The sequence below is a fragment of the Phocoena phocoena genome, chromosome 5, assembly GCF_963924675.1.
Source record: "Phocoena phocoena chromosome 5, mPhoPho1.1, whole genome shotgun sequence".
Lineage (NCBI taxonomy): Eukaryota > Metazoa > Chordata > Mammalia > Artiodactyla > Phocoenidae > Phocoena > Phocoena phocoena.
Genome location: NC_089223.1, coordinates 36,058,741 through 36,086,315, shown reverse-complemented (window position 1 = coordinate 36,086,315; position 27,575 = coordinate 36,058,741). Strand labels below are relative to the sequence as shown.

The following is a 27,575-nucleotide window of genomic DNA, read 5'->3' as shown; positions in this document are numbered from 1 at the left end:
TCACATACAGTCAACCACATTACTGGATCCATGACCTACATCTCGAATTTGGCTAGTTAAACAGGCACACACAGCTACACCTGCTCCAGCTCTGCAGTGAGACACAGATCCAACAAGCTCCCACCTGAAAAGATAGAGGAGAAAGGATGTTATCTTAAAACAAATCATGATTTACTTTACTCAAAAGACAAAACAAAAAAATCCCTATCATGGGACTGGTTTTGAAAGATAGTAAGCTATCCCCAAAGTTTTCTATTAACTACATGTAGCAGCATTTTAGCACTCCGGAATAATCTGTTACTGGAAGATCCCATTAAAGTGTAAAGGAAATAAAAATTACCTATTCAGCACTGGATCAAATGCTTCTACTGTATTTAAGTATGCATTGCCATTATGACCACCAACTGCAAAGATTTTGCCCATCACTGTTGCGATCCCCACTCCACCCCTGGGAGTGGTAAGGGCTGCTACATAATCCCACTTGTTGCTTCGAGGATCATACCGCTCAACTGAACTCAGAGGAGAATTATCATCAAAACCACCTATATAGAGAAAGATTTTTAAAATAGCATTATGTTTCATAGAAATTAACCATTAAATTTCAATTCAATAGCTTCTACAAACCAATCTTTTCAAAACATTTTAGAAAAGCCCAACATCTATCACTACTACCAACTCCTATTATACATTTACTACAATTCAAGATAATTTAAATAGTATTTTCCTCAATATTAGGATTAAAAATCTTAAAGTGAGAAAAACTAAAGTCCCTATATTTAAGCAGATAATTTAGGAGGAAAAAAACCCATGGACATTCATATAATTTTCCCTTAGCTTCCTAGAGGCAAGCAAGAAAGTACTAAGATTCCTTCTCTTTGTGTGTACATGTATATATTAGATTTTTAAACAGTAAGAAGGCTTGAGAAGAGAATAAACTACACTAAGTCACTTGACTCATTTAGATATGTCAAAGTTTTCCAACTGTTTCTCTTAGTACTATAATCGTAATCATAATTACAGAGATGGTGGACTATGACTGAATTCTTACCAATTTTTGCCAAAACTACATCTTCATGCTCCCTATTCTAGATGCCGACAGTCCTCTCTATATATCATCTTAACAATGTTACTTATTATGTTCCTGATTGTTAAACACAGAGCCTGCTATTTTAACAGTGCTCTTTCCTTTAAAAATATATGTGTCTCTTTTTAGGCTCCACCTCAGTCTACATGGGTAATAGGTCTCCCTGATGACTAAGCCTATTTTCCTGAGGACAGAAGTGTTGATATTATGACAGTCTATTTAGAAACAAGGTCAGGTTAAAAAAAAAAATCAACAAAGTTAACTTCTCTAATGGGTTTAATTTTATTAAATCAACTGAGGTAAAATTCACTGATCGGGAGTTCCCTGGTGGTGCAGTGGTTAAGAATCCGCCTGCCAATGCAGGGGACACAGGTTCGAGCCCTGGTCTGGGAAGAACCCACATGCCGTGGAGCAACTAAGCCCATGAGTCACAACTTCTGAGCCTGCACTCTAGAGCCCGCAAGCCGCAACTACTGCTGAGCCCATGCACCACAACTACTGAAGCCCATGTGCCTAGAGCCTGTGCTCCACAAGAAAAGAAGCCACAGCACTGAGAAGCCCACGCACCACAACAAAGAGTAGCCCCCGCTAGACACAACTAGCGAAAGCCCGCGCACAGCAACAAAGAATCAACGCAGCCAAGAATTAATTAATTAAAAAATAAAATTCACTGATCTTAGTTCATAATTCAGTGACTTTTAACAAATGTAATAGTGTTATCACCACCACAACCATGATAAAAAACATTTTTTCACTATAACAAAGGCTCTACTTTTAATTATTGCTAGTGCTAATGTAGAAGAGATTAAGTGTTTAATACAGGGTAGTTATATTTTTCACGGCCCTCTTTTTCATGGGCTTCCTATCATTTCCCTAGTTAATGCATATAAATTTCGAACAAAGAACTCAAAGCAGAGGAACAGAAAAGGGAGGATGCAATTAGCTTCCTGTACATACAGTTACCTTCAAAGTTTTCTTGTTCAAATCAGTTGTACCTGTTTTAAGTAGAACTTGAATGACCAAGAGGGTTATTTTAAGGTTCTACCTGAGTCAGTCTTATTTTTACCATGTCTGTTCTACTATAAGTGCCCAGAAGATTTAACAAGTAACAGCAACAATGATACTCCTGTTGAGATATAACATATGTCAATGCCTGTGCTAGATAGGGAGCTGAGAGAGGTAGCAATGGTGTAGTGTAAGAACTCTGGGTTCTCACAGACCCTGCTTCAAATTCCAGCCTTGTCAACTTATTTAGGCCTGTGACTATATTATTCACTCTCAGTCTCTCACTACCTCAAAGAGCTGCTGTGATGATCGGGCTAGACTGAAAAGGTAAAAAATTATGTTATTTCTCTTCTTTAATACACATAAGCACTGAAATACTCAGTATTACTTCTATTACTTGTAGATGTTTAAGTGCTAACAATATCCCACTCTCTTATCAAGAACTCTTTTAAGTTTTTTTTTTTAACATCTTTATTGGAGTATAATTGCTTTACAATGGTGTGTTAGTTTCTGCTTTATAACAAAGTGAATCAGTTATACATATGCATATGTTCCCATATCTCTTCCCTCTTGCATCTCCCTCCCTCCCACCCTCCCTATCCCACCCCTCCAGGTGGTCACAAAGCACCGAGCTGATCTCCCTGTGCTATGTGGCTACTTCCCACTAGCTAGCTATTTTACGTTTGGTAGTGTATATATGCCCATGCCACACTTGAGCTCACTTTGTCACAGCTTACCCTTCCCCCTCCCCGTATCAAGTCCATTCTCTAGTAGGTCTGTGTCTTTATTCCCGTCTTGACCCTAGGTTCTTCATGACCTTTTTTATTTTTTTCCTTAGATTCCATATATGTGTGTTAGCATACGGTATTTCTTTTTCTCTGACTTACTTCACTCTGTATGACAGATTCTAGGTCCATCTACCTCACTACAAATAACTCAATTTCGTTTGTTTTTATGGCTGGGTAATATTCCATTGTATATATGTGCCACATCTTCTTTATCCATTCATCTGTTGATGGACACTTAGGTTGCTTCCATGTCCTGGCTATTTTAAATAGAGCTGCAATGAACACTGTGGTACATGATTCTTTTTGAATTATGGTTTTCTCAGGGTATACGCCCAGTAGTGGGATTGCTGGGTCATATGGTAGTTCTTTTTTTAGTTCTTTAAGGAACCTCCATACTGTTCTCCATAGTGGCTGTATCAATTTACATTCCCACCAACAGTGTATGAGGGTTCCCTTTTCTCCACACCCTCTCCAGCATTTATTGTTTCTAGATGTTTTGATGATGGCCATTCTGACCAGCGTGAGATGATATCTCATTGTAGTTTTGATTTGCATTTCTCTAATGATTAATGACATTGAGCATTCTTTCATGTGTTTGCTGGCAATCTGTATATCTTCTTTGGAGAAATGTCTATTCAGGTCTTCTGCCCATTTTTTGATTGGGTTGTTTGTTTTTTTGAGATTGAGCTGCATGAGCTGCTTGTAAATTTTGGAGATTAATCCTTTGTCAGTTGCTTCATTTGCAAATATTTTCTCCCATTCTGAGGGGTGTCTTTTGGTCTTGTTTATGGTTTCCTTTGCTGTGCAAAAGCTTTAAAGTTTCATTAGGTCTCATTTGTTTATTTTTGCTTTTATTTCCATTTCTCTAGGAGGTGGGTCAAAAAGGATCTTGCTGTGATTTATGTCATGGAGTGTTCTGCCTATGTTTCCCTCTAAGAGTTTAATAGTGTCTGGCCTTACATTTAGGTCTTTAATCTATTTTGAATTTATTTTTGTGTATGGTGTTAGGGAGTGATCTAATCTCATACTTTTACATGTAGCTGTCCAGTTTTCCCAGCACCACTTATTGAAGAGGCTGTCTTTTCTCCACTGTATATTCTTGCCTCCTTTATCAAAGATAAGGTGACCATATGTGTGTAGGTTTATCTCTGGGCTTTCTATTCTGTTCCATTGATCTGTATTTCTATTTTTGTGCCAGTACCATACTGTCTTGATTACTGTAGCTTTGTAATATAGTTTGAAGTCCAGGAGCCTGATTCCTCCAGCTCCGTTTTTCCTCCGTTTTTCTTTCTCAAGATTGCTTTGGCTATTCCCCTCCAACTCTATTATACAGTAAGTCAAAAAGCAATACAGAGACACTAACTGCTATCATGCATATGAAATACCTATTGGTTTGCTTAGTCAACACAATTCCCTTGAAATGAAGACAAGAAAAGTAAAGTAAAAATACGGAGGTAGAGTTTTAAACATGAAAGATGAAGATGTAAACAAAGAAGCTTGAATATGAATCTTAAGAATTCAAAAGCCAATCTTAGGACTGATTCCACTTGGGCCTAAATGCAATGTAAATTTGTGTTACTGACACTATCATTGTATGTCCTGTAAAAAATTAAACTAGAGAAATATCCACTCACCAACAACATATAAGCAACCATGGAGCTCACTAACTCCATTGCCTGCTCTTCGCTGACCCATTTCTTTAACTTCTATCCATTTATCGAGATGTGGATCATACCTCTCCACACTAGATAGAGAAGCTACTCCATCATTGCCACCTACTGCATAAACATGGTTCTAAATAAATAAAGAAAAAAAAAACACAAGACATTAGATTTTGAATTGATTTACATGCTGTCCTAATGGTAGACCAGAATGTGCAAGAGAGCAGTATTTCATATAATAATCTGGTGTGTAATCAATATCTGCATACTGGAAATATGAATACATCAGACCTTTCCTTATTTGGTTAGGTATGTGACGCAATGCAATCCAGTGAGCAAGCTGCCACATAACTTACCACAAGAGCCACAGAGCCAACTCCTCCACGGGGAGTATTCATTGGTGCCACTGTACTCCACTGATCAGATTCTATGTCATATCTCTCAACATCGTTGAAGCAAGTGTTGTCATCTAACCCTCCAATTGCATAAATTGGGCCTCCCAAGGAGGCCAAGGCAATTCCTCGCCTGCAAAAACAATAAAAGACACTTCAGCATTCCATTTGTTTCCAGAAAAAAGGTAGCAAAATAATTGTGCTAATGTACCCATTTATCACATTAAATGTCAATGTGGCTTTTTCCCATTATTTTTAGATTTATCAAAGCTTCTGAATAGATGGCTACAGGGTTGCCAAATTGTGCAAGTCTATGTGAACAGTGCCCTCTGGAGTTTTATAATGCATAGCCTACACAGGTTACTTTAAACTTAAATGAAATAATAAAGGAAAACCCAACAAAATACTATAAATGGAGTCCAAAATATTCAGTTAGTAAAACACTCAGTTGCATAATTAAGAGACTGATGAATTGACAGAGATGGTCTGCTACAGAGGTCAGAAGTCAATCTCATTACTAAATTCACGTAATTGCAGAGCACATTTTGTTGCAGTGTTTCATTACATCACACAAAAGAACATCAATTTTATATTACAAGCTTTAGATCACATTGCTTAACTTCTGAAGGGCATCTATTTATCTTGGAACAGAAGAGACTTAGCCCATGTTAAAAGCTAATTCATCATAATGGTGACTGAAAAAAAATTATATCAATTTCTTAAAAAACACACTGCAGCAATCAAAAGTTGAACTATTCTAAAATTTATCTGTCACTGACCTGGTATATACTTTGGATAATGTGTATTGCTTAAACCTTTACTACCTTGCTTCTTCATCTGTCACCCATTTGAGAAAGCAGTAGACACAACTGATATTAATTTGTCAATATAGGTAATGCACCAAGAACAGTGATTAGCCCATATTCAGTGCTGTGTATTAGCTATTATTATTTCTGGAGAGAACTGCTGCTCTACTGAGATTATAACTCTCAGCTTACCAAAAGAGTATCCTAGGAAAGAATTCTTAAGGATAATGTTGTCATTCATTTTGTGTCCTTAACTTCTTTTCCCTTGAGTATAAAGCAGTGACTTACAAAATACTGTGGTTATAAAAACTTTCAGGTGTGGGTGAACACATGCGTGTACACTCTAGAATATACGAGTGTTATATCGTGGCAGAAGTGAGTATACCATATAATTCCCCCCTCCCTCCACCCACTAAATCACAAGACCATAAGACACTATTGATTATTTCTTACTCCTCAAAACTCTCTTGATTTTTGTGACATCACATGTTTGAGTTTCCTCCTCCATTACATCTCTGGCTGGTACTTTTCAGCTTCCTCTACCAGTGCCTTCTTCTCTATTCTGTCACTGAATTATGAAGTTCCCTAAGGCCTCTTATCACCCTATACTCTCTCTGTAGGCAATTTCATTCTTTCCATAGATTTATAACTCTAATATGTATTTCCAGACATATATACAGCTTCTACTTCAAATCTGTGTGTCTGGATCTTCAACCTTAACTTTAATCTAAGTGAAACTTATTGTTTACCTCCCTGTGCTAGGCAGATTTTAAGATGTCTTCCTCCACAATATTCACCCTCTGGTTTTACTCCTATGATTATACTACGTTACATGGCAAAGTGGAGATTACCCGAATGAGCTTAATCTAACCACGTAAGCCCTATAAAAGCAGAGAGGTTTCTCCAGCTGGTAGCAGAAGACAGGTCAGAAACTCAAAGAACGTGGTGGATTCTGCAAGTCGCTGCTAGTTTGAAGATTGAGGGGAGCACTTGGAAATGGCTTCTAGGAGCTGAGAGTGATCCCTGGCCTACAGCCAGTAAAAACAAGAAACTCAGTCCTTCAATCACAAAGAACTGCATTCTATCAATAACCTAAATGACCTTGGAAATAGTTTCTTCCCCAGAGCCTCCATTAGAGCCTACAGCCTACACCTTGATTTTGGTCTTGTGGAGCCTAAGTGGAAAACTCAGTTACAGTTGCTGGACTTCTGACCTGTGGAACTGTGAACTAATTAATGGATGTTGTTCTAAGCTACTAAGTTTGTCATAATTGGTTACACAGCAAAAGAAAACTAATATACCCATTAGAAGACAAACAAAAACTTTATCCTCTACACCGTCTTGCTCTTCCTAATGCAGAAAGTCACACCACTATCCATATCCAGTTGTTTAAGCCAGAAACTTAAGGAGCATCTTAGCCTCTTCCTTATTGTTCTTTTTACCTCCCACATCTAATTATTATAAAATCTTGTTGATTGTACACTTTTGAACTCTCTCTCAAATATGTCCTCTTTCCTCTATCTCAACTTCTACCACTTTAGTCCAAGCCACCGTTATTTCTTCGACTAAAAATATTACAATAACCCTTTTGGTTTCCCAGACTGTTTTCACTCTGGTCTTCTTCAAATACATTCTCCATTTCATAGCAGAGGATCTTTGAAAAGAGAAATCTGATTCTATCACTCCCCTACTATCAAAAAAAAAATGTGTGTGTGTATTTCAAAGCACACCAGATTAAAAAATCTTGGCAAGCTTGAAAGGCCCTTATTTTTTGCCTGCTATTTCAGCTGTCTGTTGACACTATCCCCTTTGATCTGTCAGCCACATGGGACTTCTTTCATGCTCTCTGCTCTCATTCATCTCCAGATTTTCAAAGACTCTTCATCTCTTTCCATCCACCAACCTTACACCACTCACCACCCACCACTTAATGAGTCTAAATTCTTTTGTTCCTTCAGACCTTAGGTTAAATGGGACTCCACTCTCAAGCATTCTTTACTTATGCTAGTGCTAGCATTATTACCCTTGTAATCATGTCTTATTTCTATCTTGCCTTTTAGAATGTAAGCTCTATGGAGGTAGGGACCCTGACTGTCTTATTTATTGCTGTATCTTCAGCACTTGGTATATCCTGTAATGGGCACTTAACCAGTATTTGCTGAATAAATAAATCAACCCCTAGAGATGCTCTGTTAGGACGATGGGTTTCAATAAAACCATACCTTGAACAAACATCAGTATCCATTTTAGTGAAAAGATGAAAAAGAAAAAGGGGGAAAAACAGAAAACCAGGTATTTAACATATGAATATTATTTTGGAATACACACTGAAACAATGATTTGGGGGGATACAAATTATAAAAACAAATAACATGAGAAAATAAATGCAGTTCTATTATTTTTTATACAGTTGGAAAGCTATTGTAATGCTCAGGGTATATTTTAGAAGATTAAAGAAATTCAACTGCTATTTTGTTAGACAAGTTTCACTCAATTCTCAGCTAAAAACCAGCTTAGCATGATAAGGAGGCAAGAGTATAAAGATTAAAAATGTACTTAAGGATTTTCTCCCCTATTTTAATTCATGTGTTAGAATTTAAACTGTTTGTAGTTACCATGTAGCATAAATCAAGCCCTACTAAAGTATTAAAATGTCATTTATAGATAAGTAGCGTATTTTAAGGCTAGGTTTTCCCCACTAAGATTCTTTCTCCTCATGAGTGAAAAAAAGGCCAAAAATCTCTTTTCAGCCAAACTCTCTTCACATTTCCATGTAAGTTTTCATACTTCTAACACACAAGAAAACTCAGTTAAAAATACTATGTTAAATTAATCAAGAATAGAAAACTAGATGTCAACGTATCCCCATGTGCAAAATTATCTTCAGTTGAGCACCACTAGTACATAGGAACGCAACTATTTTTGAAACATTTCTGAAAATTTTAAATTATTTCAAAATAAAAAGTTAAATAAATGCTCAGGTATGAGTCAAAACTATGACAATCATTATCATACTCAAAGACATGATTCTATTCTTAAATTCTCAGGAAAATTTTTAAAGTTATAACGAAGCATCACATTGGATGCTTTAACAAAATGTGTTTAGGAAGGTATTTAAAGTTTCTAAAAATGTAGAGTAAAAAATTAGCCCTTTCAGTTACAGGAAGCTTTCTTTATTTTCCACCAACAAATCAAAATAAATGTCCATGCTCATCTACCTCTTTGTGTTCATTGATGCCTTCATCATCCATTTATTATTGAGAGGATCAAACATCTCCATACTACCTAAATGTTCATTTCCATCATGTCCACCCACTGCATACACTCTACCTGTAAAGTAAAGAAGTATTTTCATTTGTTTCCAAGTAAATAAATTTATATATAATCAATATATAATTAAAATAGCACAATAAATTAACTTTCAACAAATATTCTTCTGTTCAACATTATGATCAAGTCACTTCAGTAGTCAAATGAAAATAAATGTAAGCTCCTGCTTAATAAAATGCCTGAAACATGCTGTTTTACAAGTTATTTAAATGTTCAAACATTATCCTGCCCTTAGGTTTCCCAACTTTTTATTACTTAGTAGATGTAATCACTAATCATCCTTGCAAAGAATGTTTAATAAAATGAAAAAATGCTCTTGTATAAAGAAAATATAAAACTCTTAATATATCAAATCTTTTCTAAATGAAACAAATAAAAATTGGAACTATTAACATACCAAAATGGTAACTGTGACTATTTAGGTGTCTGGGTTACAGATGATTTTTGTTTTTTATTAAAATATGTTTTCTTATTTCTCCCCAAAGCATTTATACTTCTATAACTGGAAGAAAAGTGACTTTTTAATTCTCCTAACAATTTATCCATGGTTCTGCGATTAATTCATTTTTAGTAACCAGGTAAAAAACCTCATTTCAATAATAATAATTAGGTATAGAAAAAAGTTAATATATATTTATTATTTGTGTTCAATAAATATTTTTCTTTAGTTTGGTTATTTTGTAAATATAACTCAAAATAGTTTAACTCCCTTTTCCTTAATACTCATCTCCTGTTAAGCATCTATATTCAAGAGATTGTACACTGAGCATCTATGGGCATAAAGCAAGTAAACACTCACCAAATAATCTGATATATTGAAACATATTTTATAATGTAGGAATTTTCTTATAGAAAGAAATTCTCAAAGTTCAAATATTTAAAAGAACATTGTGGTGACACGATGTGATTTAACACAAAAGCAGACCCACCTTCCACTGAGATTACACCCACATGTCGCCTTCGACTGTTCATTTCTGGTCCAAAGAACCAACTGTTTTTGTTGATAGAATAGCATTCGATACTGCGAAAGGGGTCACCCGATCCACCTCGACCACCTACACAAAATAGCACACCTAAAGGTAAAGCCACAAAATAGAGGTTAAAATCACAGCTCCCTTTTTTTTTTTTTTTTAACAGCTAATTTTATTTTTTATTTTTTGGCTATACCACATGGCTTGTGGGATGTTAGTTCCCTGACCAGGGATTGAACCCAGGCCCATGGCAGTGAGAGCATGGAGTTCTAACCACTGGACTGCCAGGAAATTCCCCCTAACTAAAAAAAAAAAGATAAATAAGTGTGGAAAAAACCTTACGAACTCAAAATTTTGATTAACAGGAAAAAAAAAGTTATTTGGATAGCATTTAATGTCATTATACCACTAAAAATCTAATTTTCTTTTTTTCCCCCTCATTTGAACTTTTCAAAGACTAGAATACATCAGTTATCTCAGCTTGTTAACATTCCACTATAATACGGTTGAGTTCCTCACCCACCCTGAAAAATTGCTCTTGCTAGTAAGGTCATGACAAAATCCAACAAACTCATAAAGTTAATTTCTGACTGAATACAATTACAACATTTGACATACTGATCACCCTAGTTTTTTTGGAAACTCCTTAACTCTTGATTTCCATAATATCAAAGTCTCCTTTTGTCTCCAATCATTTCTCTCTTTTCTATGTTTTCTGTTTCATTCTCAGCCTACTTCTCACATACTTCATGCTTACACAGGAAAAGGTCAATCCCTTTACTTAAAATTCCATCTGTATCATAATGCCTTCCAATCTACACTTCTAAGCCACATTTCCACTTGATGTCCCAGAGGCACCTCAAACCCATCATAAAAGATCTCCCTTCCTCACCCACCTAAAGACCTTCGTCCTTCCCTGAGGTATCCTTTCTCTCCCTCGCTATTGCCACAGCCACTGTTAGTTCAGGCCCTCATCAGCTATTACTGCAAAACCTTGTTCTCTCTTATCACTTAGTACTCTTTTGCTTTCAGACTGTCAACTGAATAATCTAATTAAAAGGCTCTTTCAACAGCTTTTCATTACCTGTATCAGTTCTTAAAAATTTTACTGAATGCCAGTAAATTGTACATTTAAAAATGGTTAAAATGGCGATTTTTATGGTATACGTGTTTTACCACAATTTTTCTTAACAAATCAAAACTTTATTCTGGGGACTTCCCTGGTGGCGCAGTGGTTAAGACGCCATGCTCCCAATGCAGGAGGCCTGGGTTCGAACCCTGGTCAGGGAACTAGATCCCACATGCTGCAACTAAAAGATCCTGCATGCCTCAACAAGATCCTGTGCGCTACAACTAAGACCCGACTCAGCCAAATTAAAAAAAAAGGAAAAAAAAACCACCTTTATTCTGATTCAGAATCACCAGAGGAGCTATTTTATAAAACACAGATTGCTGGGCCTGACCCCTCCCCCACCAAGAGTTTGGTTCAGTTGGTTTGGGGTAGGTCCAAAATTTTGAATTTTTAAAAACTTCCCAAGTGAATGCTCATGCTGCTGGTCAAGAGGCCACCACTTGCTTCACACTATGAGAACCACTGCACTACAGGATAAAGCCTTAGTAGAGCATAAAGGCCTTGCATTGTCCAACGCGATTTTCTCCCTGTCTTTCCCTTAATGTTTAAGCTCCTGCATCACCCATATAGTGATCATCCTCAATGTTCTGGTAACAACTTTTGGTAACTCTCATTCATGTAACATACAGTATTGAAATGATCTATGCTGATATCTGTCACCAGAGTCTAAGCGAGATTAAGACAGTGTGTTAAGCGTTTATGCACTAATAAAGACGAGTACAGTGCCTGGCGTGTACTAAACATTCAATAAATGTAAAATAAACTGAATACCCTTTTCTCTAACTGGCACCCAGAAAAACATCTATTTATTATTCAAAACTAAGACTGGGGGTTATTTTCCCTATAAAACCTTTTCTGTCCCTTCCAAAGTAAAAATAACCACTCTTTTTGCTTCCCACTATACCTTTTGATTATATCAACATACCTTTAATACTTTATGGCATTTACTTATTCATATGTCTATTTCTCTAGATCAGACTGAAAGTTCTCTCAAAATAGGAACGGCTGTAGTCTATTTGTGTGTTTACATTTCTAATGCCTAACCCAGAACCCGGCACATAGTAGGCACTTAATATATGTTTGCTGAATGACTACATACATGAATGACCAGAACTGCCTGTGCTATCTTTTCCAACCAATTCAATGTTTTAAGTCAGAGAAATTTAAAGTTGAAAGAGATTTTAAAGATCCTGCAGTCAAAATTATTTATAAACTGAAGCCTTCAGAGATTAAGAAATCTGCCCCAAATTACAGATGCTTTATGGCACAGCTGTATGTAATCATTACATACAGAATGTATGTACATTACATATGTATGTACATTTACATGTACATATGTACAATTACAATGTATGTACATTACATTACAGGAATGTAATCCCAATTATTGATTAGATTTTATTTAAGTGGACCCTAATATTTCAGCTACATAGGTCACCTAGGGACATGACATGGAAGGAAAAAAATTAAAATGAAGTAAAAAGATCACAACACAAATCCTTTCTCCACTGTTCTGTGTAGCCTTGGGCATCCTTTCACTCTCTTTGATTCTTAGCTTCCTCATCCATAAAATGGAATAACACCACCTTTCTCACAATAAGGATCAGATCCTTCACTAAAACCTACTTCATAAAGTTCTTGCAATCATGTAAGAGATCATGTATATGAGGGTCTAATACATTTGGCATATAACCTAGACTGCCAAAATCTTTGAATTCAAGTCTGAATCTGAAGAATTAAATACCTTGACTTCTTGAAACAGGATTCACAACTAAAAAAATCTACACTTCAAAAATTTAATACTTGAAACCAACCTATAAAAGAAAAATAAGCCATTCTTTTCATGTTAAACTATTTAGAAGAACTACTTCTTCATAGGCAGATCTACAACATTCAAATTTTCTTTATGCTATCTAGATAAAGTCCCACTATTCATTACCATGTACTGCCTTTTGTTGTTTTTAGGCTATTCCACAGAACTCTTTTTTTAATAACCACATTAGGTCACAGCAGATGTACAGGAAGTCTGTGTTCAGAGTACTGATTCCAGACTTCACCGACCACATTTATTCTCCCTTATCCCACAAATATATTCTTTTTAAAGAGTAACATAAGTGAACATAAAACTATTTTCTTGGGAAAACATGAAAGTCTGTAAATTATGGCAAATAAAGGCGAAACTGCATGCCTCCTCAAGTATAAGAACTTTATATTCTAAGAGTTTAATGTGGTCTGTTATACTATTAACATTAGATGTATTAAGTACCTTTCTTTTTATGTGATAAAATGCAAAAACAAACATTTAAATATGCAGTATATGTTAAGCTCTATGTTTGGTACCAGGGATACAAAGTTATTAAGATGCCTACCTGTCTCTGAAGGGGTCAAAACATGTCAAATAAATTTCAATGCAACATAGTAAAATGTGAAAAGCAAGTGTCATTTAAGCAAAAATGACAGAGGATCTAATTCTGCCTAGAAGAATCAAAAAGACCCCCAAAGAAAAGATATTTCAGCAGGCTCTTCAGAGTGTATAAGTCTTGTTACAGCTTTAAAAAAAATTGGCTTATTGGTAAAACTATCTGAAATCATGCACAGTAAGAATTCATATATAACCTTACTTGCCAATTATTACTTTAAGACAATCAGATACTAATCATCTTACAATTAGGTTTTGGCAAACATAACCACCCCTCAAATACAACAAAATTCCTTAGAGCAGAGTTGATAAAATGAATAATTTAGTTACCAGCAGTATGTTTCCTTGGGGTAGTCCGAATGGAGTATTCAAAGTCAGGTACTGCTCTGCTACTCAAGTGAAGGTGGTAATTTCTTGCTTCATCCAATAAATCTCTACATTTTAGATTTTGTTTGACAATCTGTTCTTTTGCCACAACACCCATAAGAAAATCAACCGGCAACAGCGGCAAACGAACCTAAGATTGTGAATAGTTGTAGATATAAAATTTAAGTTGCAATCGGACAGTTCATTCTCTACTTTCACTGCAGCATGTTCTCTTTTAAAAACTCATTTACCTTCTAAAATCTGAATGAAGCTCAATGTGCCAAGTCCTAAAGCAATTTCCAGTACTGGTCTGTACTAATGATATCTCAAAGGGATTTTTAAAATATTCAGGTTAAAAAGCAAGTAATGATCTTTCTAATTCAAATAAAACACATTCAGACTTACCCTTAAATGGTTTAGTAAGTAGGAAAGAGTCAAAGCCATTTCCACATCATATTACATCAATGGATAATCTATACTTTTTATGATAAATGGGACATGCTGATTTGCTTCCATATCATTTCATTTCTATACACAATCTTATTCATCCCTACCTGTGCAAGTGTTTCATCCAACCATTTGGAATGATGCTGAGGATTGGCAAGAAGCCACTTGATGGCTGCACTATAGACCTGCTTTTCATTCTCAATATTTAGATCACTGGAGGACAAAAGCTTATGGAGATGCTGGGGTGACACACTTACAAAGTCTTCACACTCCACCACTTCAGGAAAATGCTCACAGGCATACTGATCCGCCATGTCCATTAAGTCTATTCGATTGTGACTTTCTGCAAAGGCTCTTACTGCCAGACAATTGGAGGGATGAAAATGTAACTTCATGTATTCACAACAAGCTCTAGCCACCAGTTCAACCTGTAGAATACAGGCTGCATATAAGAGAGGCTGGACATTGTCAACAGTCAAAGTGAGTCGTGAAGAATAGACAAACTTTACCAAGTCTTCTATTGCATCACCATCAAAATCTCTGATCTCAATCAGTGTTTGCTTGGCTTCAGCCATTTCAGAGAGAAACATAGCTCTGAAGTAGGGAATAACACAAGCCAATACCAGTTTGTGACAAGAGATTAGCTTTGAGCCAACCTGTTCAAAACAAAACAAAGAGAGACTCAGTTTAATATCAAAATTAGCCTGAGATCAGCATTGAGTACATGCTGTATAGCAGGGATAAAAACTCCAGACAAGTTTAGTGTATTTGTTTTAACAATGTAATCCTCTGTCACTTACTTTCAATCTAGGCCAATTTCTTAAGGTCAGGCAATTTTCTTCTTCCAAGTTAGAGTCAAATCTTTTATACATGTATCTATAATGTATTATACCATAAATTATGATTTTTCTGTATTATCTCACATTTCAGAAGCATTTTGTGAATTAATGAGGCTAATAGCAAACATCACCTAGCACTTACTATGTATCAGGCACTATACTTTCTTTTGGTCTAAGAGTTCCTTCTTTTTTTCCAATTTTATTGATGTACAATGTTGTATAAGTTTAAGGTATGCAACATTATGATTTGATATATGTATATATTGTGAAACGATTAGCACAGTTTTAGTAAGCTATTCATCACCTCATATAATTACAAATTTTTTTCTTTCTCTTGAGAACTTTTAAGATCTACTCTCTTAGCAACTTTCAAATATACAACACAATATTGTTAACTACAGTTATCGTGTCAGGCACTATTCTAAGTGCTTTTCATATATTAACTCACTCGATTGTCCCAATGCCCCTATGAGTCAATAGTATTATTATCCACAATTTACCAGTGAGAAAATTGAAGCAGAGTAAACAAATCAATGTTAGTATTTACTATGAGCTTAACTGAAGTTTTTTCATTTCCTATTTAAATCATTTTGAAATGATATTTTATAGAAATGTAATAACACTGAAATCTCACCACTTTGTTGAAAAATTAGATTGCTTCCAATAGTCTGCCATTACAAACACAGTAGTGAACTTTGTTGTAGGAGAATCTTTGTTTACATTCTCTATTATTTCCTAGAGATAAATTCCTAAAAATAGAAATGCTGTTTCAAAGGATAAGTACAATTTGGATACATACTACTAAATTGTCCATTTCTGATCCGCTTACAATATTTGTGCCATATTCTGAATGTTATCTTAAGAAAAATCTGCCAATTCAATGTATGAAATATCTCATTGTTTTAGTTTACTTGTTACTAATATGATTGAATCAGTCATAAATTTTGGACTACGCTTATTTCTTCTAAGAACTCTATGACTTTTTTTTCTCATTTGTAAGAACTCCTCAGACATTTAGAATATTAGTCATTTGTCATATATACATTTCAAAACTTCTGTTTTATAAGTATGCTTTAAAATTTTATTCACTTCCTATGGACTTTTATATAATCCAATCAATCTTTTTCCTTATGACTTCTGCCTTAGGTGCTATGTTTGAAATGGGAATCATTCTAACAGTCCATAAATATTTACAGGTATTTTTTCTAGTTTTATGTTTTTCACAAATCTATTTCCATCTGGAAGTTTTTGGTACTGAGAAGACAGATATCTTTTTTTATTGATGTATAGTTGCTGTACAATATTATATGTTACAGTTGTACAATATACTGATTCACAATTTTTAAAGGTTATACTCCATTTACAGTTATTATAAAACATTGGCTACATTCCCTGTGTTGTACAATATATCCTTGTTCCTTATTTTATACATATAGTTTGTACCTCTTACTCATCTTATTTTGAACACAGTAGTTATCCAGTTTTCCCAGCACTTTATGTTAAATAATCAATGAGTACAAGTAATAGGATAGTAGTGTTTTAGCAATTATCCTGTTTCCATGTAACATTTTGATTATGTAATACACTTATAGTTGTGTTTCATTATTTGGGAACTAATTTTAAAATAAGAACTCCTAAAGAAAAAGGCCTGAGGAATGTTACAATGTATAAAAGGTTTTGCTTATAAATGCCCCTTACCCAGCTTTTTTCACTAATGTAGAGTAAGAATGAATATCACTTATTTCAACAAGTACAAGATGATTGTTTCTGTTGGTTATACTATATTTACTTTGTTAAAATAATTTAGAAGGCAGGATTTAGAGTCTACTGAGATTCAAGTTGTAAACTATACTACAGCAGGAAGCTTGGCATGTTCTCAAATTCACGTTAGCCCTAAAATGGGATCTGAAAGCTGATATTAAACATTTAAAAAATAGTCTAAAAATATCTTTTTTTTTTTTTGATCATCTGCACTGGCCACCACTGAGATTTAGTTTCTATGTAAATATCTGTAAATCTCACATGACGTAAACCTGCTCAATTAAACAACTTACAAAGACTCTATTACATAATAGTACTATAAAATAAGGTACTACAGATGCGGCCAGAAAGGCGGCCGCCCCCTTGCCTGTCACGCACTGCACGTACATTGGGAAACTGGTGCTAAACCATTCGTAGATGACTGCTTCTGGGTCGGGGTTTTATAGGTAGCAGAGGAGCTCCCTCGCTGCAATCTACTGAAAGTCAGCCCTCTACACAAAGTTGTTGTTTTTTTTTAGTATTTTTTTTTTTAGGAAAAGAAAGTACTACAATTTTCAGATAAACATCATTTTTACAATGCCTCCTCATCCAAGCTGTACAAATCAATGGCCCTCAAGCTATTTTCATGTTGTTTATAAGGCTCTGTCCCTCTGTAACTTTAATTTGATTCAAATAAACTAAAACATGTATATTTAATATACACACATACACACAAAATCATACCCTTATGCACCCTTTTAGAATAAATACCCATCTTCTAAATAAGAAAATTTTAACATTCAGATATATTCACAAATTTGGGGGAGAAAGTTTATAAACTGTTAATTCCCAGTTAAGGCCCTCATACTGTTTAATGATAAAATGCAAATTTATTCTTGTATGAGAATAAATTCTCGTTGCCTAAAATCCTTTGGTAGGAGTGACAGTGATTTAAAATGCTTCCTTAATCCCCTTGGACAATTTAAAGTTACCGTTATGGACTACGGCTGGTAGCAGCAGTGTTTTCAGTTTTGTGCTGAATTCTGGGAACATTGCTTTTGATTGGAATAAAGGAATTGATACTTGGATGTTAGAGTTCTACAATGGCTGGACATTTTCTTTTGTTTTCTAAGTTTTGTGAATGTGGGGCTAATGCAAACTAACATTTTTGTAAAAATAAATAAATACACATCTTAACTTTAAAAAGATCTTTGAGTCTTATATATGAAATAGGAACATCAAAAAATTGGGGCTTGGCCTCTTGCCTTCCAAGATGGCTCACACTCTGTCTATGGAGTGTGTATCTCCCTGAATAAACCTTTCACTTTACTATGTCTTGCTCTTGAATCCTTGCCTGCACAAAGCCAAGAACCCACACTTGGCAGCCATCCCAGGGACTCAGACATGACTTGGGATGTGACCATCCTCTCGCACCCCACTCTCTTTCCTGCAACATCTTTCCTGGCACCCAATGTGGGGCCTCAAAGGCCATAATCTCGATCCGCCTATTGGGCTATGGCTCCCCTCTGAAGGGTGGCTGGGACTTATCCTGAGCCATGTAGATTCAAGTAGCCCGTTAAGTGGCAGCTGACGTTGCCTGCAGGATCTGGCAGAGACCAGTTCTCTGGCCATGAAGAAGCGCACTGAGGCCAAGGCTTTTCCCACTCAGTCTTTCTCATTCTCCTATTGCTCTATGTCTTTGGACTTGAAAAGATCCACCCAGACGACCACCAAACATCCAAATTAAGACTGTGCGGCAAGTAACTGACAACTTGGTTGGGTCTAAAGAACTCCTTCCAAGGGGCTTATCTGGTGGCGCAGTGGTTGAGAATCTGCCTGCCAATGCAGGGGACACGGGTTCGAGCCCTGGTCTGGGAGGATCCCACATGACGCAGAGCAACTAGGCCCGTGAGCCACAACTACTGAGCCTGTGCGTCTGGAGCCTGTGCTCCAAAACAGGAGAGGCCGCGACAGTGAGAGGCCCGCGCACCGCGATGAAGAGTGGCCCTCGCTTGCCGCAACTAGAGAAAGCCCTCGCAGAGAAACGAAGACCCAGCACAGCCAAAAATAAAATAAATAAGTTAAAAAAAACTGGGCTTTTATGCATTTATTAACTTTCCTTTGACACTATGCAGTCTCATATTCTTAAGAGTTTATTTCTAAATTTTTCTTCTCTGGTACATAAATATAAGTATCAATTACCAAAAATATTTTATCAGAAATTTTAAAATGAAAGAAATCGAAGTCTAAAGACTAGATGTTTAAAACTGGGTGAGGGCTTCCCTGGTGGCGCAGTGGTTGAGAGTCCGCCTGCCAATGCAGGGGACACGGGTTCGTGCCCCGGTCTGGGAAGGTCCCACATACCGCGGAGTGGCTGGGCCCGTGAGCCATGGCCGCTGAGCTTGCGCGTCCGGAGCCTGTGCTCCGCAACGGGAGAGGCCACAACAGTGAGAGGCCCGCGTACCGCAAAAAAAAAAAAAAAAAAAAAAAAAAAAAAAAAAAAACTGGGTGAAAAATACACAAACTACAAAATATTAGACATTATTATACCATTTAAAATGATATAAATACTACAGCATATGTCCTTGATACTAGGGAATTTTCTAATTTACATTTTTATTAGATAAGTGAACATATGAATAATTCAAGATGCTCGGGGAAAAGAAAACACGTCAAGCTTAAACCCAAGTAGTGAAATATGTTGAATATCAACATTAACATAATGATCCTTTATTTTTTAACAAAAGCTTGAAATACAAACCGCTAATCCAAACCTTGAGTAACTGTCCATGGATTAGCCAATAGGAATCAAAATACAATGAAACAGGGACTTCCCTGGTGGCACAGTGGTTAAGAATCCACCTGCCAATGCAGGGGACATGGGTTCGAGCTCTGGTCTGGGAAGATTCCACATGCCGCGGAGCAACTAAGCCCATGCGCCACAACTACTGAGCCTACACTCTAGAGCCCACTAGCCACAACTACTGAATCTTGCGCACCTAGAGCCCATGCTCCGCAACGAGAAGCCACTGCAATGAGAAGCCCGCACACCAAAACGAAGAGTAGCCCCCGCTCACTGCAACTAGAGAAAGCCTGCGTGCAGCAATGAAGACCCAACACAGCCATAAATAAATAAATTTATATATATATAAAAAATTCCATTAACTATCAGCCCTGACTTTCAAAAGGAACCTATCTATTATCTTACATTAAAGGTCACTTACTTTTCAAGTTTTCTTTTTTCCCCTCAACTACAATATATATTTAAAGTGTAAAATCAAGAAAGTACAGAAAAATATAAGGGAAAAAATTTACTCACAATTCAACAAATACTGTCAACCTGTTGGCATATTTCCTTTTAACTTTTTCCCATGCATTTTGAAACATAATAGACTGTCCTGAACTTTGTCACCTTTTCCTAAGTTTCTGAAAACTTTCAACTCTTCATGCTTATTCTACACAGTGGATGTAACACAGTTTATTTATTCTGATATCAGCCATTAAGACAACTTTTCCATATTTTAAATATAAACAGTATCTTAGAACAGGAAGTTTTTTCAACATTTCAGAATACTTCCTTGAGATAAAATCTGAAAAGCAGAATTAATGAGTCAATAAATATAAGCTTTTTACAGCTCTTGATACATACAGCCAAACCATCCATGAAAAACAAGGAATGAATTTACATATCCATCAGCAGTGTTTGAGAATAATCCCTTCATCAAAATTTCAAAGCAATAATGTTCAATATGTTGATAACTGAACAATTTTTCAATTGATTTAATTTTTACTTCTTTGACATTTTTAGTACTTTAAAAAATCTGGCTATCCCATGAACTATTCTTTTGCAAACTGTTGTTCTTACATAGATTTACTTCATTTCTAAGTATTAATTGTATAATCCCATTACCATGGATTGTTGAAAACAAACATACTAAAATTTTTTAAATCATTAAAAACTAAAGTATATATCAGGTTGAAATGTTTACAATTATGTCACTTAACAGTAACTCAAGCTAAATGTTTGAGACCGATATTGAAATAAAAGTGTAGAAAACACATAGAACAGAAATGAAGACTGGAGGGAAAAAAGCCTATATAACCAAGTCTCCTTTTATGTACATTTATAAGTTGTATTCTAATTTTTCAGTTTAAGCCCTTGTAATTTTGCCCTTTTATCTCAATTAGCTACTCTTTTTCAATAATCCACCAATTTTATTCAGTCAGAGTAGCCATAAACATGTTTAATTGCCAGGTCAAGAAGGGGTTAAATGTATAAGACTCAATGTCTTGGCTTGTAGTGAATTACCATATCACAATGTCTAGTCACATTCACTGTTCTACAATCTTATCTCACTACGTTTACTTTAAAAACCTACACAATGAAAACAATAACTTTTAGGTAGCATTTTGGGAGTCAAATAAACAAGGATCTATGGATATAAATACTCAAATATCCCTTCTTCTGAGCAACATTAAAAATAAAATCAAAATACTGACTTACTATTTGAATGGACAGAAGTAGAAGTGATCATTTTATTAGACTTCTTAACACAGAATGCTTAAGTGTTAAATATAAAATCACTTTCTTTTTTTTTTTTTAACATCTTTATTGGGGTATAATTGTTTTACAATGGTGTGTTAGTTTCTGCTTTATAACAAAGTGAATCAGTTATACATATACATATGTTCCCATATCTCTTCCCTCTTGCATCTCCCTCCCTCCCACCCTCCCTATCCCACCCCTCCAGGCGGTCACAAAGCACCGAGCTGATATCCCTGTGCTATGCGGCTGCTTCCTACTAGCTATCTACCTGACGTTTGTCTCGGGCTTCCCTGGTGGCGCAGTGGTTAAGAATCTGCCTGCCAATGCAGGGGACATGGGTTCAAGCCCTGGTCCAGGAAGATCCCACATGCCGCAGAGCAACTAAGCTCATGCACCACAACTACTGAGCCTGTGCTCTAGAACCCGCGAGCCACAACTACTGAAGCCTGTGCACCTAGAGCCTGTGCTCCACAACAAGAGGAGCCACCGCCATAAGAAGCCCGCACACCACAACAAAGAGTAGCCCCCGCTCACCGCAGCTAGAGAAAGCTGGCGTGCAGCAACGAAGACACAACACAGCCAAAAATAAATAAGTTTGTATTTTTAAAAAATCACTTTCTCCTTTATCATTTCTCTTTTATTAGATTATGCCTGCTCTCCGGTCATGAGTTAACTGCTACATTTATAAGGATAACAATTTTATCATTTCTACCTCTTGGAAGTATACTACTATAATGCAGTTCAAATACTTTGTTTCTCTGCAATCTTTCAGAGCACTTATTCTTACCTGATCAGTTGAAAGTTTTGACAGCCAATAATTATAATACTTAGAGTCTTGAACGTGTTCATTAGAATCCTATAAATACTTGTTTAAAAAAAAAAATCACAGAAACGTGCACTTTCAAAAAAAAGGCCAAACAACATGACTGAAACATAATCAGTGATGGCATCAAGAGGTGATGTAAGGGATTGTCCTCCTCTAATAATCTCTATCAACTTCTTGAGGTAAAATTAACTATGATCTTTAACAAGGATAATGACATTTCCTCAAACTACATAAAACTTAAATAAAAGCATCTTTGTAGATGCTAGTCTTGTTGATCAATGATGTATAATTTAAGCATTATGAGAGCTATGCATTACCCCTTTCAAGACAATTTCCCTCTGCCTTTTCCGCACCAAACTGTTGCCCTTAAGAATCTTCCCTCATACATAACTTTAGAGCTGCCACTAGATATACTGTTCTAAAATATTTTCACTAATAAATACATAATAATATATAAACAAGTTTTACCTTTCCCTGGAATGACCTCAAGATTATATATAATCTCCTATGTGAAGCCTTTCCAATCACCTCTCAGACATAGCTAACAGATCCTCTCCTATGCTTCCATAAAAATATCATAAAATGACAATCACTAAATTGTATTTTAGTTAGCTGTGTATGTGCCTATCTCCAGCTAAATTTCAAACTCCCTCAATGCAAGTACAGCACATTATTCAGATTTATTTATACTCTCCATATACTAGGGTAAGACCTTAGTAAATATCTGTTAAATGAGTTTGTTTTTCCAATATCAGTGCTCACTTTGGAATTTAAAAACACACTAATGGCCTTACATATGAACAATAAAACCAGTTTTGATAACTGTCTTTCTAAAATGCTTGTCCTAAAAGCAATAATGATCTAATGAAGCATACTAATAAAAAAAGGAGATGAATATATCAAAGTATAATCCTCAAGGTTATATGAATGTAAAAAGTGAAGTTTGTATTGAACAGAGCATTGTAAACTACCCATAATCCTGCTTGGTTTAGTTGTTCTGTGACAGTTAAATTCTGAAAGTTTAAGAAATGCTGAATTAGAATTAAGAAACAAATCCAATAACAGACCTGCTAAAAGATTAAGCTACAGTTCTTTCTAATAATAAGAATATACTGTAGCAGCATTATCTAATACTTTTGGAACAACAAGAATAGTACACATAATGATCCTAACAGCTGATTATTTATTATTATGTACTGAGCACTGTTATAAGGACTTCACATGTTATCAATTCACTTATTCCTCACAAAAACCTAATCGTCATCATAATTTTACAGTTGAAAAAATAAAAATGATAGCTCCTTTAAATTAGTAAAGTTTCTCATTGCTAAATGACTTCTATCACTGCTTCAAACACAGTAATTTTGGGTTACCACCATATTCTTTTTTTTCCCACCATAGATTCTTCTGAGGCTTTCACTTCAACCTATTGCTGAAGTTACCCAATAAACAAAGAAAAGTTATGAGATTAGTTATTATCACTTGCCCTAAAATGGCTGTATCCTTACTTTTCACTTAAGAAAGTTTACATGCAGTAGCTAGTAAAAATTATTCTAAGATCCAATTATAAAATGTATACAATCAATAATATTCTATTTAATTATTTTCCAACATATACTGATATGATGAACTGATAATTTATTAAATTCAAATAATCTATTTTACATTTTTATTTTTGTCAAATCCAGTGTGGGTCACTGAATTTCACACTTGCGTTGAAAATTAGAACAATGGCATTAAACATAATATACTATACAGATCAGGTGTTCTACACCTACAGTTTAGGTCTTCCTTCATTAAAATTTATACATGGCTAAATTTCACATAAAGCTAGTAAAATTATTTAATAGTTTTCTTCTCAATATCTTAGTGTCCTTACATATTTGTAGGTCCTAATTAAAAGTTTAAGTAAAGAGAATGTAGGTCATTTATTTACAGTATAACACTATACTCCTGGACATTCTGGGCCTAAAACTCAGAATTTATGCATTCAGTTTACAGACTTTTGCTGAGTGTCCCTGATCTGATTCTCTAAGGGTGTCCTCAATCCCCACAACTCTGAGCTCTAAGAACCTGGCTGATCAGGAGCAGAAAGCAAAATCTAAAAGATCCCATAATGGCAAATCTCATGTGGAAAATGCTGCATGTATACACATAAATCCTCAAAAAAATTTAATATTACACTGAGAGATAAGAATAGTAAGAAGTACTTTAAATGAGCTATGAGAAACAATTAGAACACAGGCTCTTCAACACTGCTTTATCAATTTTCCAACTTTATTAAAACTGTCCTTTGTAGCAGAGCAACATGATCATATAGGCCTTAGACAAAGTTTACTAAAGACTTTTTCATCCAAGTCTAAAAAACACTCTACTTCACTGTCAGGTAAAAATAAACAATCTCACTTAAACACGGTAATATTGAAATAGAGATTAAATTACAGGCATATCTTGGAGATACTGCAGGTTCAGTTCCAGACCACTGCAATAAAGCAAATATCTCAAAAAAGCAAGTCACATGAATTTTTTGGTTTCCCGGTGCATATAAAAGTTATGTTTAGACTAAAAAACGCTAACCATCACCTGACAACTCAGGGCTGCCACAAACCTTCAATTTGTTTAAAACAAACAAACAAACAAACAAAAAACACATTATCTGAGAAACACAATAAAGCAAAAAAGTGCAGAAAAACAAGATATGCTTACACCGGAATAGGAACACACAGTTAAACACTAGTGCAGTTACATATACAACCAAGAATTCTGACTTCTAACCAACATCAAGAGTAAGTGAATACATCAAGTTGGTTTTTTTTTTTCTTTTTTTTTTTTTTTTTGGCTGCGCCAGGCAGCATGCAGGATCTTAGTTCCCTGACCAGGGATCAAACCCATGTCCCCTGCAATGGAAGCATGGAGTCCTAACCACCAGACCACTAGGGAATTCCCAACATCAAGATTTTTTAATTCACAAGTTAAAAGCTAATTCCCTGGCGGTCCAGTGGTTAGGACTCCACGCTTTCACTGAGGAGGGTGCAGGTTCAATCCCTGGTCAGGGGACTTAGATCCCGCAAGCCGTACAGTGCAGCCAAAGAAAAAAAAAAAGCTTATCTGGTCAACAGCAATTTATCCATTTCACAAATAATAACTATTTGTTGTTTTAGGGCTCCAGAACTTTCAGAAGTGAAACTAAGAAATAGTGAATATCAACATTTAATTAGTATAATAATTTTATCTTATGCTAGGTTCCCTTTACTTACCCTCCCTTATGTCCCTTCCCCTTCAATGTAATAAAGGGTTGAAACTAAAACCGTTCTGACTATAATAAGTAAAGCACCAAAAATTTGCCTTGTGTGGTTATGGAAACCTTTATTTTATATAATACACTGAAGAGGTTGAGGAAAGAAAAAAAGACAGTCTCACCTTCAATGTGATATCACAGAGTTCTCCATTTTCATAAAACTGAAGAAGAGAACCATGAAAATCTTTCCAAGCTTCATTTGCTTCAAAGATAAAGGAGTCTTCTCCATCACCATCACCAAATGAAGATCTGTTCTTTATTTGCTGGTGCTGTTGCCTCTTCCCCTTTGTGAAGCGATTCCTAGCTTGTTTTCCATTCACAGATTCTGAAGCCATTTGTAACACTCTTCTTTTAATACAGCTCTCTTCTCAAACATCCCATTTATTCTTTTGTAAAGGACGGGGAAAAGGTTGATGGGGAGAAGGTAGATGCAGTCCACTAAACTTCAGACATTTTTCAAAACGTACTCAACTGCCATTGTCCAGTTAGCTGAGACTGAAAAAAAATAACAACACACACATAACACAACCACTCAAAAACTGATTACTAGAAATATAGTTTACCAATACCATATATGTAAAATGACCATATAAATCACTGTTGAAAGAAGAACAGGTGACTTTGTACTTTTACACTAAATGTCACATAAGCCACCTCAGCTAATTGTATCAGTGAAGGGACTCCTTTAAAATCTAATTGGAAAATTGTGGGAAGATGGTGGAGCAGAAGCACAAGGAATCTGTCTCCCCACATAGACAACAACTGCACTGACAGAATCTGTCTGATGTAACTGATTTGAAACTCTGGAGTCTGCTAAAGGATTACAACTTCCAGAAGACTTAGTCGGTAAATTACAGTTGACTTTGGTCAATTTCAGCTCTGTGTACAGTAGCAGCTGCCCACTGCTCAGCCATGTGGCAAGCAGCTGTGCATGTGTTTCTGGAGCAGCTTGCACAGAGTTTGCAGAAGCCACAGTAGGCAAGAAGGACTCTACCCTCTGAATATCAGGGATCTCTCCTCTGACTGCTCACTACTGTTTCTGATCACAGAAGTGCAGACAAAGAGGTGGCCAGCCACTGTTATTGCACCTCCTCCCACTGTTGCAGGCCCTTCCCGCTCATCTGAAGTGACTTCCAGGATATTTTAAAGGCTGGTGCCCTTTACCGCTGCATTTTTCACTATTTCCCCTTTTGGAAGTAAGACACTAAAGACTAAGACATTAAAAAACAACTGCATATACAAGGAAAATCAGAAAGTGACCATGCATGCCCAGGAAAAGGCTCAGAAAAGACCTGAGAAGACTTTAAGTTTAAACCTCAAGCTGATCTTCATCATAAAGACAGCCCACAACAATTAAAAAAAAAAAAAAAAAAAGCCAAACAACAAAAAAAAAACAAGAAGCCTTAAGGAATAGGGAAAAATCTGATTTTCAGAGTTACCACATTATTAGACTCAAACATCTAGTATTTAACAACCAAAAAAATCACAAGGCATACAAAGAAACAGAGAAGTATGGCCTATTAAACGGGAAAAATAAATCAACAGAAACTGTCTCTGTCTAGTAAAAATGCTATTAGTTCTTTTTCAAAGACTTTAAAAAGACTGTCTTGAAGATGCTCAAAGAACTAAAGGAAGATGTGAACAAAGTCATTTGTGTTAACAAAATGGAACTAACAATAGAGAAACAGAAAACCTAAAAAGGAACCACAGAGAGATTCTGGAACTGTAATATTAATAACTGAAATTAAAAATTCATTAGAGGGGGGCTTCCCTGGTGGCACAGTGATTAAGAATCCGCCTGCCAATGCAGGGGACACAGGTTCAAGCCCTGGTCTGGGAAGATCTCACATGTCATGGAGCAACTAAGCCTGTGCACCACAACTACTGAGCCTACGCTCTAGAGCCCACTAGCCACAACTACTGAA

General features: G+C 35.8%; 1 protein-coding gene across 3 annotated transcripts; it reads right to left on the bottom strand.

The window, feature by feature from the left end:
• Positions 1-25,985, bottom strand: KLHL8 (kelch like family member 8). Of its 3 annotated transcripts, none has more exons than XM_065878002.1 (9): positions 25,773-25,985; positions 14,509-15,057; positions 13,919-14,105; positions 9,996-10,139; positions 8,955-9,066; positions 4,895-5,063; positions 4,512-4,671; positions 341-542; positions 1-124 (listed from the first exon to the last, which is right to left on the bottom strand). In XM_065878002.1, exons 1-9 carry the CDS (start codon positions 25,983-25,985, stop codon positions 1-3), a joined length of 1,860 nt encoding a protein of 619 aa, XP_065734074.1. The 3 variants fall into 3 exon arrangements, with proteins under 3 accessions (XP_065734074.1, XP_065734075.1, XP_065734076.1); XM_065878003.1 differs by having other exon boundaries at positions 14,509-14,829; XM_065878004.1 differs by lacking the exon at positions 14,509-15,057.
• Positions 25,986-27,575: the final 1,590 nt, after the last annotated feature.